Below are 16,934 nucleotides of genomic sequence, written 5' to 3' on the forward strand. Positions count from 1 at the left end.
ACACAAACTGAGTATGGAAGTAAAAACATATTGTTAAATACCTATGAGAATATGATGAACGGATTAGAACACACCTTGGCCACCTCCAAAGCACAATGTGGTTTCCTGGCATCCAAACTCCATGCGGCGATGGACCAGCAGTCGGCGAGTCACCGCTCAGAGTCAATTTTCCATAATTTCGTACTTAATTTGCAAATTGTGGAATAAGTAATAAATTAGTCAAAAGTATTGCTGGAGTTCTTGTTGTCCGCCTGGACACAGTCAAAGGGTAAAGTAATTAGTTCGTTAACATACCTTAGCCGCCTCCAAAGCACAATGCGGTTTCCTGGCGTCTAAACTCCTTGCTAAAACTGGCAATGCTTCTCTACATTCGAACACCGTTCTGATGCCCACAGTGTTGTTCAAGATGGCGGATAGGCAGCGGATGCATTCGTATTGCACTCGATCGTAGCGGGAGTCACTGGAAAGAGATAAAAAAGGTTTTACTGTCTATTTTATACGTAACCGCAAGATATAGGTGACGAAGGTTACTTATTGATTAGATATAGTTTATTTTAATAAATAAATAATAATAAATAAATATTATAGGACATTAATACACAAATTGACTAAGTCCAACAGTAAGCTCAAAAAGGCTTGTGTTGTAGGTACCTAGACAACGATATATATAATATATAATTATAAATACTTATATACATAGAAAACAGCCATGACTCAGAAGCAAATATTCGTGTTCTTGACACAAATATATGCTCTTACCAGGATTTGAACCCGGGACCATCAGCTCCATAAGCAGAGTCACTACCCAGTCTACCCACTAGGCCAGACTGGTCGTCAAATTTCGGTCGTCTGTCGTATATTTCAAGTAGGCATATTAGAATGCGCTTATAAACGTCAAATAAAGCTAAGCCGGCTCTAACCCTACACCTCTGACCCGAGAAAATTTAAATCCCTCCTATTGTCCCTCTGTTTGGCACGGGAAAGTAGTTGCAAACGTCTATAGGCTGCGGTAACTGTATACCATCAGTAGTTTGGTTTGGAATAAACATTAATCTGCTGTTTAAATAAGGTTGAGGATGCTCACCATTGGATAGGGTGCCGACAATTTTTTTCCACCCCCTTATTCATAAACGTCTACTAAAGTTGACAAGCCGCTAATAATCGTTTGTCTCTTTCCATCATACGAATACGTCGGAAAGGGACAAACGATTATTAGCGGCTTGTCAACTTTAGTAGACGTTTATGAATAAGGGGGCTAGTGTTCAATTAAACTTACCGATAAAATCCGCTCCCACTGGCAGCGTTGAAATCAAAGAATAGTTTAAAGAAAGAGATTTTTGTTGTAACAATGTTAATCTTTGTATACCTCACTGAATATATATATTGATGTTCATCGTTAGTTTAGATTTTGTATATGTATTCGTACTTAGTTGCTAATTGCACACACATACTTAAAATTAGAAAATAATTAATTCTACACATGTAGACTCCTTAACGCAAAAAATCTTTTTAATTTAAGATTAGTAGTTAAGTTTTAAAAATGCATGTTTTTTATCAAATAACAGATTAAAATTTTAGTATATATATATATTTTAATTGCCTTGTTGTGTCTTAAAATTACCTCCATTTCATATACAACACAGTCATATCACTGCCACAAAAATGAAGATCTTATGTAAGTGTACATAAAGTTTAAATTCATTGATGATAACACTTTGTCGGATTTCAATGAACTCGCTATATGTAGACCTACATCTTTTACACCTTAGTACATTTTACATCTCCAGATTTAATGTATTTTTAACCATAGAGACTATACATCTCTATTGTATTGTAGTAATTATTTATTTTAAGATGTGTAGTTTTCTTAGAGCCCTGGCTGGCTTAATTGAATTTAACCTAATTACGGGTATGTTAGCGCTAGATTGCGCCATGGGGTTATACTTTGGGGAAATTACTTTGGAGTTTATAAGACTAACAGTACTTTTCTAGACAGCCTCTAGTGTGCCAATACTTCTAGAAGGTTTGAATGAATTTAAACCTTATTGGTATGTATTTAAAGTAGGAACTTACTTGGTATAACACAGATTCAGCGTAGTCAATATACTCTCAATGCCCTTCGTTCCGAATTCTTCTATCCATGATAAAGGGTTGTTAGTTAAGGCTATCCTTAGATTTTCTAGACAACTGTGCAGTTTGCCTACTGAGAGTTCAGGTTGGTTTAGGTAGGCTACGTAGTCTGACGGCTTTTCGAATTTTGATCGGCCTTCCTGTAATGGAAAAGTTTAGCATGTTCATTTATCGCGTAATTTTTTTTTGTTATGTTATAGTATAGGCAGCAAACGAGCAGACGAGCCGCCTGATGGGAAGCGGTCATCGTCGCCCATGGACGTAAGCAATATCATAGGAGCCACTTACGTTGGTAGACAACGTATATTATCTAGTAACACGTAATACGTTCACGTATACCTAAGACTACTACGGGCATAACACAATGTAAGTAATCAATTAAATTTAGCCCAGCATACACTTGTGGGTTCATCAGAATTTGGCTTCCTCAGAGGTTCATCAGAGAACAAAATCTTCTGAATATCGTATTTGTACGGGAAATACCGATGGGGGACAGACAACTTTGTAGAAAGTTCAGCTGCAGAGATAATAGGCCTCGACAGCCATACATGATTGTTTACAGGGTACGCCAATCAAATTAGATTTATTCGAATAATGGATTTCCAATGAATGTATCCAGAAAACGGTACGTCCGACGGAAAATATGAATTTTTAGTCAACGCCATTTTGAATTTCTTTATTTTTGGTATGATACAGATCATGTCAAAATCCGAAAACGCCTTTTCATCAGTGTTTGATCCTCCAAACCTTGCAAGTGGTGCCATTTTAACTGATGGTGGGTTGCTCGAGTGGTTTGGCGATGAAAGGAAAAAAGTATCTCCCAGGGCTCCCAAAATCCTCCTCCTACCTAATAGGATTGCGCGCATTGAGGGCCAAATGAAGGTATAAAAACGATTTCCAGCTTGCTAGGAATTAATTCCTCAAAACGCTTTTTTGGATTTAATTTGATTGGCCTAGGAGGGCAAATATTTCTGTAGCTGACTTTACCTTTACACTCGTTTTATATAGTACGTTACATAATTATGCTTAGGTATAATCTTCAAAGTCTTGTTACCTGCGCGTTGACGAATTTGTAGGCGACGAGCATCTTTTTCTTCTGGTCCCGCGAATATTTTCTGAGCGGCGCCTTCTTCTCTTCACTGAGATTCATGTCTGACTGAAAAGACAAATATAACATTTCAGACATGTTGAAATTGGTGAGAAAAACTCAAAACTTTTTGGCTAATCTAGTTTCTTTCAACGTTTTAAATTGATACAACTATTATTGTTTATCGGCCTTTTTAATATGTACTTTAGACGATTCTAACTAGCAACAGGTAACATTAGGCTTTGGGTTGTATGGTTACGAAATTTACTATCACAACATCGTAATTACAGACTGACCAATTACAGGTTAGAATACTTAAACGCGCAAAGCATGACTTCCCAAACGAATTCTCGGTTGGAATTATATTATAATCTGGGAATCAAATTTAGGATCGTCGTTTTGTCACCGTCAACCCCAGTATCTCTTAAGCAGAGGGGCATACATTGTATGTAAAATTTGAACCTGTACTTGCCTACGCCCATGACTTGGCATTTCTTCAAATCTCCTCTGTAGCTGTGTGTCATCTAACGCGTCGATCTTGCTGGTATACTCGTTGGCGGCGTTGTGCTCGTCATCCTCGGCGCGGCTCGGCATATATAATAGTACTACATAAAATCCCACTGTCCCTCTCTAGCACATGACATATGGAATTCTCCTTCTCGTTCTCTCTCTTGCACTCACCAGCATCTCCTCGAATCTCCATTGTAACTGTGTATCGTCTAACGCGTCGATCTTGCTGGTATACTCGTTGGCGGCGTTGGGCTAATCATCATCGGCGCGGCTCGTCAACGTCATACATGTATAATACTACTACGTACAGTCCCACTGTCCCTATCTAGCGCATGACATGTGGCATTCTCCTTCTCGTTCTGTCTCTTGCACTCACCAGCATCTCCTCGAATCTCCGCTGTAGCTGTGTGTCGTCTAACGCGTCGATCTTGCTGGTATACTCGTTGGCGGCGTTGTGCTCGTCATCCTCGGCGCGGCTCGGCTCGGCGCGCGGCACGGTGTCGTAGCCGCGCTCGATGCCGCCGCCCTTCTTTGGCCGGCCGAACCATGTGTCCAGCTGTAGAAAAAAAAATGAATATTTGAGTTTAGAAACTTGTAAAGTACCTATGTACGAGTATGTAACTATGTACGAGCCAAATCTTGCAAGTTAAATTTGACCCACTCCCTGCTTTCTGATGAATGAATGATGAATGAATGAATGTCGGGTGACAATCCAATATTATGGTACCATCGAGCTGATCTGATGATGGAGACAGGAGGTGGCCATAGGAACTCTGTGATAACACAACGCAACCCAATTATGTTCGGGGTTGATAGAATTGTCTCAATGAGTATTAGTTGCCTGCAGAAAGAAAAATACACTAGAGTCGTCAGCAAGCGCGAATGGCCCATGATAAAGCAAAGCTTGTGGACCCGGGTATGTCCTTAAACTGCGTCCAAAAGAGAGGTATGGGCACTTTGAATCCCATCTCGTTTTGTGTGGTAAGGCACAGCACAGCGGATGTCATTCCTGATCTAGAACAGATCTACCTCCACCTTACAGAAAAGCGTAGCCAAATAACACTAGACCCTACTCAGAGTGTTGTGTTCCTGCTGGTTGAGTAAAGTTGCCAGAGCTCAACGAGGGTGCGTCCGGAATTGCAGGCGTACATAGGTTACGGAGACTGCTTAGTCCTTCCCATCACGACGTAGAAAAAAAAACTCAATTTCATGGAGCGAAAGCGAAACATGCCGAGCATTTTCGACTTAAAAGCGTGAGTAATATTTAAAATTAGTTTCTTTTTTGCTCCCAATTTTCAATGTATAAATTAGCGTAGGCGTGCCGGCCGCGTAGGAAACACCTGGCCTCGTGCGCGACGATGGAATAACCCTCATCCCATGGCAAATGGGACGGCCGCTCAACTGGGATGCCACATGATACCCTAGCGCCCTCCCATATAACCGCCACCTCACTGAAAGCTGGCGAGGCGGCGGCAACGGCCGAAGCCCTAAAGCACCGCAAAAGTCTTACAAACAACCATATATTTGCGGTGTTTCCGGTAGAAACCCTAGGGCTATGGAGTAGCGACGCTCATATCCTTTTCCGAAGTTAAAAAAATACTACATGAGACTTCGGGTGACCCTAGGGCTGGCGGCTGGCTCATTCCAAGGCCAAAGAATAGGCATTGTCATCCAGCGAGGGAATGTAGCTAGCCTTATGAGCACCCGACCGCAGGGGACGGACCTGAGGGACTTTTCATAGGTAATAGGTTTATTTTAACTTTATTTTTTTCGATTTAGTTTTAATGTCTAGTTTATTATAAAGATAAATTCATTATTTTATTAACAGGCACTGTTTCTAACTTCGAATGATAACACGGTGGGGCAAGGAAATAAAGTTTCTTGCTAATGTAGCAATGTGCAAGCTGGAGAACATTCTAAAAATTTCCGAGATTTGTGGAAACTTTCATGAGAAAATTTTCATGAAAGTTTCCACTTAGAAAGTTCCCGTTCCGATTAAAGATTATCAGTAGTACTACTCGATGTCTTTAACTGTTGACGAATGTTTCATTTAATATTTACGTTACTCATTGGCGTGTCATTTCCAAGTGTCATTCAAATCGAAACTAATTAAAAAACGAAAGAAGGCTTGGCAATAAACATGCTGAAAAAAAAATACCCAGACAATTTCATGGGAACTTTGCTATTTTTGAAAATTATCTTTGTCACGTTGCTACGCTAGTATAATTTAAAATAAAATAAGACACACTACAATAAACTAGATCCACTTTATTCATATTCATATTCGCCTAGACTGTTAACTGTCCATCGGGTGACCTTATTACAAAGGGCATAAGGTCCACCGATGGACAGGTCAGAAATACTCTTTCTGTTTGTAGACCTGGGTCCAAATTTATTCGTTGTCTTTTATCCCCGAAAATCTTTTTGTATGAGATGGAATTTTGTTTTAATTTTTCTCATGTAAAATATAATCTGCTTACAGCTAGAAAGTCATACACTATACGTATGCACTAGACTTTTTTTTCATTGATAGAAGACATAGATACAAGCATAACAGAGTGGTCAGAAACAAAACATCGAAAAGAATTTTGACCCACCTCCCAAAAATAAAACTCATACAGTCAGCTGCAAAAATATATATCGAGAGAATCGTCTCATAAATATGGTACAACGCTCTTATTACACTGGAATAAGATGCTATGGGACATATTTTTGAGTAAGATGTGTAAACTCATATTTTTACACCTGTACCTATACGACAATTTCATATGAGTGGTTTGTAGTAAACTCACCGAAAAGGGCGATTTTTCTCTCACTTTATCAGTCTTTTCGCTCCCAGTCACTTTCAAACTATCCATTCTATCAACACAACTCAATCTGACAACACTATCGCGCAATTTCGAACCCCATTCGTTCGAAGCCATGTGAACGGAGTGATGGGCGAATACAAACTAAAGTATTAAACAAACATACAATATAGGGTGTTATTCCCGAAAACGCAGGAAAACAGCCGCCTCAGGGGGGACCAGTGTAAATGAAACCTGTAATAAATAATAAAATAAATACTATAGGGACATTCTTACACAAATTGACTAAGTCCTACGGTAAGCCAAGAAGGCTTGTGTTGTGGGTACTCAGACAACGATATATATAATATTCAAATACTTAAATACATAGAAAACATCTATGATTCTGGAACAAATATCTGTGCTCATCGTACAAATACGTGCCCTTACCGGGATTCGAACCCAGGACCATCGGCTTCATAGGCAGGGTCACTTAGTGGATCGTCAAAACCGGTAGTAATATAAAATAAGTATTAAGCATAGAGTAACTCCTCTAACTCCATACATCGGTTTTCTTACCAAAACGGGAGTTATTTCGCAGTCGACATCTAGCGTCAAGTAGCGGATTTATCAGTATTGCTACTTGACAATAGATGTCGCGACGAACGAAAAGTCTAATGCTCAACAAATTTCGCGCCACTTGGGTATCAGTGAAAGAATAAGGATCAAAGTCAAATGACGTTCTAAAAGTTTTAATTATGTGTCGAAAGCAGTACATTTACGTCGCTACAAAGTTTTCTTTGACAATACACCTCTATTTCAAATTATCTTTGGTGTAGGTGAACCATCAATATGTTTAATTAATTACTAAAGCTAAGACATCATTAAATATTACTTGTAGATCTTATTTTCAAATTTTCCCCTAATACTAACGGGCCCGCCCAGTATTCTGTGGCCGTAACATGAGATGAGACTTGACTTTTACGTTATACTCTCGTTCGCACCAATACATCATTGCAAGCGAGATGGACTGCGATGGAGTTCGCTAGTGTAAAAGTGTCAACTCATGGTAGCCGTACCCATCTTTAAATTTTTCCCTTTTAGTCTTATGATTTTTAAGCTTAGTTTTAGTTTTACGTTTAGTTTTTAAGTTTATTGCATGCTAATGCTGGTGAAATATGTGTTATGTATGTATTATATTGTCTGACCATCTTCACCAAGTTATTTGTATTGTTTTGTATTGTCCCAGTATTCTGGTGAACTTGTACTAGGCAAGCGATAATAACAACAACTGTCTTAAAATACAAATGCAAAGTCATATTACATTACAAATGTCTTAACATCCATTTCTATTCTATGTACTTAAGACCATTTGGGTTTTAGACTGTATTATGCCATAGTTTTAAATAGACGAAGATGAGTACACATTGAGTGCTGACATATGTACTGAGGAAAACATCGAGATGATCAATTTTAGACTTTATATAATTGAAATAAGATTTGTTTTTGAAATAAGGTTTGTCTTCGTAGGGGAGATGTCATTTGTAAAGCGTTGTCGCTTGAATTATTTATGTATTTACTTTTATCGCTCACTAATTTAATTTGTAATGGATTGTTGTTTTTTCTCATATAAGTGAATAATTGTTATTCTTTTGAGAAATAAATCTTTAAACGGAATTCGAAGAAATATGTGAAAAAATAATTTGGCACTGGTTGAAAGTACTTTAACATTTCCATTGCTACTGTAATACATAAAACATATACATAATTGGGTACTTGACACATGTTGAATATTATAACAAAATTTAGTTAAATGGATAGAAAATGAGCCATCCATTATAAAAAAGTGGAATTTTTTATTTATTGAGATTATAAAAAAATACAAGGCTCCGAAGTCTAAAAAAAACTTTTTTTTGTCTTTCAATAGTAGAAAACAAAATGGTACCATTCGATTCCTTAAATTTTATTGAAAAATAAATTGTAAGACAACTATACACATAAACGCAATATTTCAGGGTCAAAATGGCAATTTCCTTGATCTTCCATACATTTAGGACAGACTTATATGATGTGACGTCACATCACATTATCATTTTGTTAGAGGCGTTTCAATCGTCGAGTGCGAGCGTCAGACTTTAACTCTCATTTCTGACCTTTGTGTCGCTTAAATGCCATGAGTCCTATATAGACATTTGATCCTCAGGAAAATCAAGATCATTTGACATTATTTACAAAAAACAGTCAAGTAGCCAATTTATTTCAAAACACGTATTCCACGTAAACACGTACTTATACGTGTAACAATAACAACACCGTGACATTTTCTTGCAAAAAACCTCACACTTTTTTTATACTGTCGGTGGCAAAGCCAATGGACGCCTGCAACACCAGATGTGTTACATGCGCGCTGCCGACCCTAACAACTCGCACCCTCGTTGAGCTCTGGCAACCTTAATCACCGGCAGGAACACAACACTATGAGTAGGGTCTAGTGTTATTTGGCCGCGGTTTTCTGTAAGGTGGAGGTACTTCCCAAGTTGGGCTCTGCTCTAGATCTGGAATGACATCCGCTGTGCTGTGCCCTACCATACTAACGAGATAACTTTCACAGTGCCCATACCTCTCTTGTGGACGTAGTTTAGGGACACAATGTGATATAAAGGTAGATGTTTTTCCTAAAAACCTCACAAGTAATGGGGTTTATATTGCACGGAAGCAGAAGTAACTGCTCAGTAACTATCACTTAATGAGGGCTTAGTGAAGATATGTATTTAAATAGGAGATTAAACTAAAAATTAATATGTATATTTTTGACTAAAAAGTCCTTTTTGGGTACAAGCTTTTATCGCTGACTGTACTTTTCTTTCCACCAGGCAACTAATACTCATCGAGACAATTCTAACTACCCCAAACACTTGTTTTGTCACGGGATTCCCATGGCCACCTCCTGTCTCCATCATGAGATCAGCTCCATGCCTTCATAACATCGCATTGTTTTCCGATTTGCATATGTACGCAAAATTTCAGCTTAATCTTAAATCGAGATGTGGGTCAAATTTAGCTTTCACACTAACATACATACTTACAAGGCAAATAAAATAAAAGCTTGTAAAAACCATGACTCAATAATATAATAGAATTACCCCCTTATTCGTCAAACTTTACCGGCCTGATTTAGTTAAATTATGTTTTATCCCTTTCTTACAAATACATTTGTCAAAATGACAGATAAAGACAAACGATTCATAGCTAATTCAGGCCAGTAACGCGTTTATGAATAACGCCGTTACAAGTTAACTAGGACTTGCTAGAACCTAATGGAAAACAAAAAACATTGAACCCATAAACCAATCCCTTGCATCCTCATCACTTGTCACCCACTCTTTAACACATTCCCAAAATACAAAAAAATCTTAACAAATACAAACGGAATTATTAGCAACTGTATTTCTTAAGACATACGATTCAAATTACAATGAAAACCACATTTCATTTTCCGCTTCTTCATTACTGAGCTGACAACATCAATTTGCGTATAGAAAATGAAAAGTTATGCAAGTTTGAACTCTAATACAAACACATAAGCTCATTAACCAATATCAAAACTGCAACACAAACTGCCTTAACAACTAGAGTAACTACAAGCATTTTGAACTTTACAATTAACGAAATAGAGTCTAATATAAAATAAAAGAGCAATTGTAGTTACTCCTTCATAGATGCGCGTCACTTTATTTGTGATGATACAATCGTCCACTTTAAAACCTAAAGGACGCAAGTCACAACCGAAATCATTAAAATTTAAGTTCTATTACTTATAACATAGGGTTGAAATTTCTTTGTAGTTTTTAGCCAGAGGCCGTTGACATTGGCACGAAATATAATGATGTTTAAGTGGGCAACCGATACCACACCCACGCTACTGTAAATATCAAAAAGTCTTATGTTCCTAGTAATTTGTATGGCCCATACGGCTTTAGAGAAATACGAGTTTATCATTGTCATGGATCATTGGATGATTGCGGTGTACATTTTTATGCAAAATATTTTTATTTAGCGATGACAAAGGTCGATGAGTATGAGATTATGTAGATTATAAATAAGTTTTTCGCAAAAAAATCATCGCTGACTGTATTTTTTTTTCCACAGGCAACTAATACTCATCGAGACAATTCTAAAACCCCCAAACACAATTAGGTTGCGTTGTTTTATCACAGAGTTCCTATGGCCACCTCCTGTCTCCATCATAAGATCAGCTTGATGGTACCATAAATGTATGCAAATTTTCAGCTTCATCGGAAACCGGGAAGTGGGTCAAATTTAACTTGCAAGATTTGTCCCATACATACTTACAGGGCAAGTTAAATAAAAGCTTGTAAAAACTACTTAAGTAGAGTTAGCAAAACTATTAGCTTAGCACCTGTGCAATCCCTGCATACATATTTGTGGTAAAACCTAATAGGTACATAATTTCCTCATTGTAGGCATAACATGTCATACATAGTACATTTAGCCATAGAGAAATAAGTAAGCATAGAGTGATCATTCCATACCTTACTTTTCTTACCAAAACGCTTATTATTTTCGTAGTCGACATCTAGCGTCAAGTAGCGGATTTATCAGTACTGCTACTTGACAATAGATGTCGCGACGAACAAAAAATCTAATGCTCAACAATTTTCAGCTAATATATATCATAACCGGATTAACCGGAACTCTATTATCAACTCCTTCTGCTTGTAGTATTAGTTGTAAATTGTTGAGCAATACACTTTTCGTCAGTCGCGACACTCGTGACATCTAGTGTCAAGTAGCGGTACTAATAAATCCGCTACTTGACGCTAGATGTCGACTACGAAAATAATAAGCGTTTTGTTAAGAAAACTGATGTATGGAGTGAGCACTCTATGCTTACTTATTTCACTTAGCCATTGGACAAACCCTGAAATCCCACGTAGGGTTACTTCTCAGGAATGCTCTGATATTAATATTTTATTAATTAGAATAAAATTTAAAAAAATATTTTTTTCTAACAAAAGTTATTTGCAATAATCGACAACAAAAAGAAACACTGTGTTAATCTTTGGCAGTGTTTTTGACAATTTGTTCGAAATATTTGATAATGATGACATTTTTCAAAAATCAGAAACTTATTAGTGTCATAAATAAAAAAGATAATCAAAAAGGTTGAAGAAGGTTCCATACTATTCTTTGAGGATATTACCTTAGGAGCTACTAACACATACAGGCTGCTCCAAAGTAAAAATTGGTAATTTGTTAATTTCTTCGAAACCGCTACACCGGTTGTTATGATACTTTGTACACAGGTTCTAAATACCCTAATGCATATGTACATTTCGGCTTTATCCAATGGCTAGGGACACACTGTATATTTTTATATTCGGGAAAGGTATGCAATTATGCCAATAATGTATCTCCTGAAGTATAGAGGAAAACCACTTATAAATAAGATTTGCCATTAAAATGTCACTAATGTCATATGTAGACCCAAAGACAATCAATAAGAATGACATGAGTTATAATGTCATTCCTTCGTTTCATTTCAATTTTCATTGCATTTCATTTCAGAGTTCATTTGTATGTCTTCTTTACCCATCACGGAAAAGTGGCGCTCCGAACATTTCGGAGGCGTACGCGGAGCCAAAGCCAACATGTAGAGCCCCTTTCGACAGTAGTTAGTGCTTCTGGGCATTTTCCACAAGTCGACATTTCTAAATCGCAATAAGAGTTAATTATTAATATGATTTTTCTTAAGTAATATGACAATTCTTAATTCTGACTGATGTCATGTCCGCATTTGACTTTGATTTTAATAAATTATGTTTCCTTTACGCGACCTCGTTGAGCTCTGGCAACCTTACTCACCGGCAGGAACACAACACTATGAGTAGGGTCTAGTGTTATTTGGCTGCGGTGGAGGTACTTCCCCAGTTGGGCACCGCTCTAGATCTGGAATGATATCCGCTGTGCTGTGCCCTACCACACTAAGCGAGATGACATTCACAATGCCTCTCTTTTGGGCGTAGTTTAAGGACGTACCCGGGTCCAAAACCTCCCTCAAGAATCACTATATTGATAGGTGAAATTATTATTATTCAGAGCACACTGTGTCCCACTGCTGGGCAAGGGCCTCCCCCCTCTTTTTCTACCTACTCGTCTCTGTTTAGTGCTATATCCGGTCAGCCTGTCTAAAAGCAGTCCAAGTTATCCCGCCATCGCCGACGAGGTCTACCGGCTTCTCGGTTACTCGTGGGGCTCCCACTCAGTGGTTATCTTGGCCCACAAGTCGCCCGGCAGATATGGCCAGCCCAGTTCCATTTCATTTCAAGCGGCTAAGTTTCCGATGAGTAGTTTTTGAGTTATCGCGAACATACATACATACATACAGACAGACGCAGCGAGGGGCTTTGTTTTATAAGGTGTCTCCTGTCAACTATCCAACTGTCACCACTTACACGACAAATTAAGCTTTAAACACACCTTTTATCACCCTATACAATTTCAGTAACAAGAAATTGTTTGAAAACGGGCCAACATGAAGTCAGCGTTATTAAAAACGATGACGATAATATCATATGCTGGAGGTAGGTCAGTGCCGTTTGCCTATTCACAAAACATTATATACTCGTAAGTCACCGGCAGCATGATCCAAAAGCTACATATACACAGTGGGCTCGCGTAGCCCGAAATATTTTAACCACGTATTCCTGAGGTTTAAGGAGCAAAAAATGTTATATGACTTTTGAGTATAAATAAATATTATAGGACATTATTACACAAATTGACTAAGTCCCACGGTAAGCTCAATAAAGCTTGTGTTGCGTATTGTGTAACATATGCGACCTATTAAATACTGATTATGTATTTGTTCTGCTTTAAACATATTTTTATTTTATAATAAGTGACATTTATCCAAAAAATGCTGTGTACCTACTAGTATTAGTTAAATATGTACCTAACTCAAAATGACCTGTAAAACATTGACTTTTACCAATAAATTTCTTGTATCTTGTATCTTGTTGAGGATACTTAGACAACGATATATATATAATATATAAATATTTATAAATACTTAAATACATAGAAAACATCCGACTCAGGAACAAATATCCATGCTCATCACACAAATAATGCCCTTACCAGGATTTGAACCCGGGACCATCAGCTTTTTTGAAAGTTGTTAATCTTAAAAAAGTATGCTTACCCGGCTCTTTCGCCATGTCTCCTTCCGTTTCAATCTCGGTAAACTTTTGTACTTTTTCACGTGTTCTTGTTCACTTTCATCCATAGTTAGTGCTTACACGTACACAGTCAATCACTATTTAGCACACTGTACACACATGGTAAGTTTTAATTTGTAAAGATTTATAGGGATGTTTTATTTATTTATTTATTTAAAACTTTATTGCACAAAAGAAAAACTTAATGTACAAAAGGCGAACTTAATGCCATGAGGCATTCTCTACCAGTCAACCTTAGGGCAAAGCAGTAAAGATTGTAGGCGGTGCGCTTAAAACTAAAAGAAATTGTTATTGAAAGAATTAGAGTCCTAATACACATAAATTAATTATAAAATACTTAAATACATAAAGACCTGATGTGATGTTGCCTGCATTTAAAATATTATTTCACATCACGCACGAAATAAAGCACTAGAAAAATATTAGAAAAATTGACATCGCAGTTATTTTCAGACACAATCTATGTTTAATTAATCTGAAAGAACTGTAGAGTAGGTAACTTGACTGTGACGTCATTGTTCTGTTTTTCATAATGGCGTTTTGACGGTTCGAAAAAGAAACTTTTGACTACTCATACTTGGTCCCGGGTACGTCCTTAAACTACGTCCAAAAGAGAGGTATGGGCATTGTGAATGTCATCTCGCTTTGTGTGATAGGCTACAGCACAGCGGATGTCATTCCAGATCTAGAGCAGAGCCCAACTGGGGAAGTACTTCCACCTTACAGAAAACCGCAGCCAAATAACACTAGACCCTAATTAGGAGAGCCATTTTTCATAGATATTTTTGGGATATAGCGAAGGGTCTTTTTAAGTTTATATTTTGATAGTAATGAAAAATAAATGTGTTAAAATGACAGATCGGTCAGACAAATTGAGCAACCCAACTATCATTTCGATATCTGGGATAAAAAAATCAAGGTTAAAAATCTTGTTACATCTTCCTGAATTTAGTAACTGACGAGAGGGACTCCACAAAACGTATAACACTTTGTCCTCCAAAAGGCCAGTCAAATAAAAAATCCAAAATTTGCTCATGAAATATGAACCTACAGAGTATACAGTTCCCTATACTTAGAACTGAAACTCAAAAAATCTTTACGTGTGGGGTATCTATGGATAGGTCTTCAAAAATGATATTGAGGTTTCTAATATCATTTTTTTCTAAACTGAATAGTTTGCGCGAGAGATACTTTCAAAGTAGTAAAATGTGTGTCCAAAGTGGTAAAATGTTGAACGAGATCTAGTAAGTAGATTTTTTTTAATACGTCATAAATGGTACGGAACCCTTCATGCGCGAGTCCGACTCGCACTTGGTCGCTTTTTTACTTTGAAAAATTACAGTACAAAACAAATGAAACTACTTATTTCAAACTGCTCAAAATGATGCACCAGATGACCAGAGGTTCTCAACCTGTTGCAATGCGTCCGGTATGAGTAAATAACCAATAACAACTAAAGTAGGACATTGTTCGAGATTATAATATTATTATCAACGAACGATAAAAATACAGTATCATTGCGTTTCACAATATCTCCTTATCGAAATATATATAAAACATTTTCTTTATATAGACACTGACAAAACGCACAGCTTAACCCGTTGACGATAGGACATTGTAATTTTGAAGGATTAGAAGGAGCCTTTGTCCAGCAGTGGACGTCTTTCGGCTGAGATGATGATGAGAAGGAGCATAAGTATATCTCCCAATTGTTGTATTGTATAGCTCCAAGAAATAATTTTTGATAATCGTTGGGGGGCGAAAATAGTGTTGAAAGTTTCTATAGTCTGTATCTTTAGGTATTTAAAAAAAAGGTAAACAAACAATTTGTACATTTTCGGGTAGTTTTAACATTTATTGGTTAACCAACCAAATACAAAACCGCCTGGATCTGTCACTCAACGACCTGACTTTAAACCTACATTATTTGATCATGTAATGTTTTCATCTACCCTCAGCTGCCTTAAGGAGCCATTTGAGGGTAGATTTTGTTTACCTTTTTTTCAATACCTAAAGATACAGACTTATAAACAGTGGCCGGTCCCATTTGTAATCTTTCATTAAAATACAATAGATATAAAACTCGACCAGCGGTGGCAGCATGGTTCCATTTTTATTACTTGTCACTATGCCCGTCACTTTCGCGTTACATACTTGTACGAACGTGACAGGCATGGTGACAAATGATAAAGAGCCGGCCATCTTAGCCCTACTAGCTACTAGCTTGTCAAGAGGGCGCTGTTATTCTCATGTATAGGGTTACAGTTCAGTTTAGTATGAAAGATTTAGTTCCAATGAAATTCCGCAGGATGGCGCATGATCATATGTATATTATTGGTCAGGCTTTACAAAGAATTTGCTTTGCCAACAGGTTTGTAAATTAATCAAAAAAATTAATAGAAAGGTAAAGTCTAAGATAAAAACGTGCCGCATAGTTTGACATCCAAAACAGATGGCGCTGTACTCCGCCATATGTTTCGCCGTCACTGAATTGTCAAACGTTAACTTTTGACAAACAGAGTTACCGCAAAATGTATGGAGCTACAGCGCCATCTCGATTATCTGTCAAATTCGAAGCACGAAATTGTCTTAGGTTTTACACATCTTAATCAATGTATCTTTGCTAACCGCCAACAATGAAACAAACCATGATACATGCCTAATTGCCAAAACCGTGCAGCCTTTACATTATTTACATTACTCGCTTGCATAATCGATCGGTTAACCAACAAGCATAATCTAAGGAAACGGCGATTTGTTTACAAAACAATGCAACGCCGGTACACAAGAGAGCAACGAAATTAGGGATTGTCCTATGGAAGTTTCTAGGCAAAATGAACCGAGTTTATGATTCATGGGTGTAGTTAATTGCTTAAGCATTAAGCTATTGTTTTGTTATAGTAATTCTTGCTGTTACTCTCGAAATTGAACATGAAACCACGGACTAAGCTTTGTTTTACTTTTACAGGGCAAATAAGAAGTATACATTTTGTTTATAAATTAAAACTATATAAAGTTAAAAAATATATTATCCCATCAAAAACCAAGACGAGACCGTATGGCTTGCACCGTCAAAAAGTTATCAGATCTCTTGTAGAGCCAAGCTTCTATCTCTACAAGCCCTAACTTCACAAACTCTACACCTTAGTCAACATATAT

General features: G+C 37.3%; 2 protein-coding genes across 7 annotated transcripts in view; one reads left to right on the plus strand and one right to left on the minus strand.

The window, feature by feature from the left end:
* The window catches only part of LOC133533079 (protein diaphanous), a 72,868-nt gene that overhangs the window by 49,619 nt on the left and 6,315 nt on the right, over positions 1-16,934 (minus strand). For 2 of the 6 annotated variants that reach the window (XR_009801790.1, XM_061872021.1), the window contains exons 1-5: positions 13,739-14,256; positions 4,104-4,283; positions 3,185-3,286; positions 2,074-2,270; positions 295-460 (exon numbers count right to left, since the gene is read on the minus strand). Coding sequence is in view for 1 of the 6 variants with exons in the window: in XM_061872021.1 (XP_061728005.1) it covers positions 295-460; positions 2,074-2,270; positions 3,185-3,286; positions 4,104-4,283; positions 13,739-13,822 (729 nt within the window). In the remaining 5 variants the exon portion in view is untranslated. Of the gene's footprint in view, positions 1-294; positions 461-2,073; positions 2,271-3,184; positions 3,287-3,898; positions 4,017-4,103; positions 4,284-6,519; positions 6,677-13,738; positions 14,257-16,934 lie in introns of those variants that run through there. The other 4 variants (XR_009801792.1, XR_009801789.1, XR_009801791.1 and 1 more) reach the window with 3 other exon arrangements.
* Positions 1-16,934, plus strand: part of LOC133533090 (small ribosomal subunit protein eS1) — a 196,414-nt gene that overhangs the window by 49,409 nt on the left and 130,071 nt on the right. The window lies entirely within an intron of this gene.

The sequence above is a fragment of the Cydia pomonella genome, chromosome 28 (genome assembly GCF_033807575.1).
Source record: "Cydia pomonella isolate Wapato2018A chromosome 28, ilCydPomo1, whole genome shotgun sequence".
NCBI classification, from domain to species: domain Eukaryota; kingdom Metazoa; phylum Arthropoda; class Insecta; order Lepidoptera; family Tortricidae; genus Cydia; species Cydia pomonella.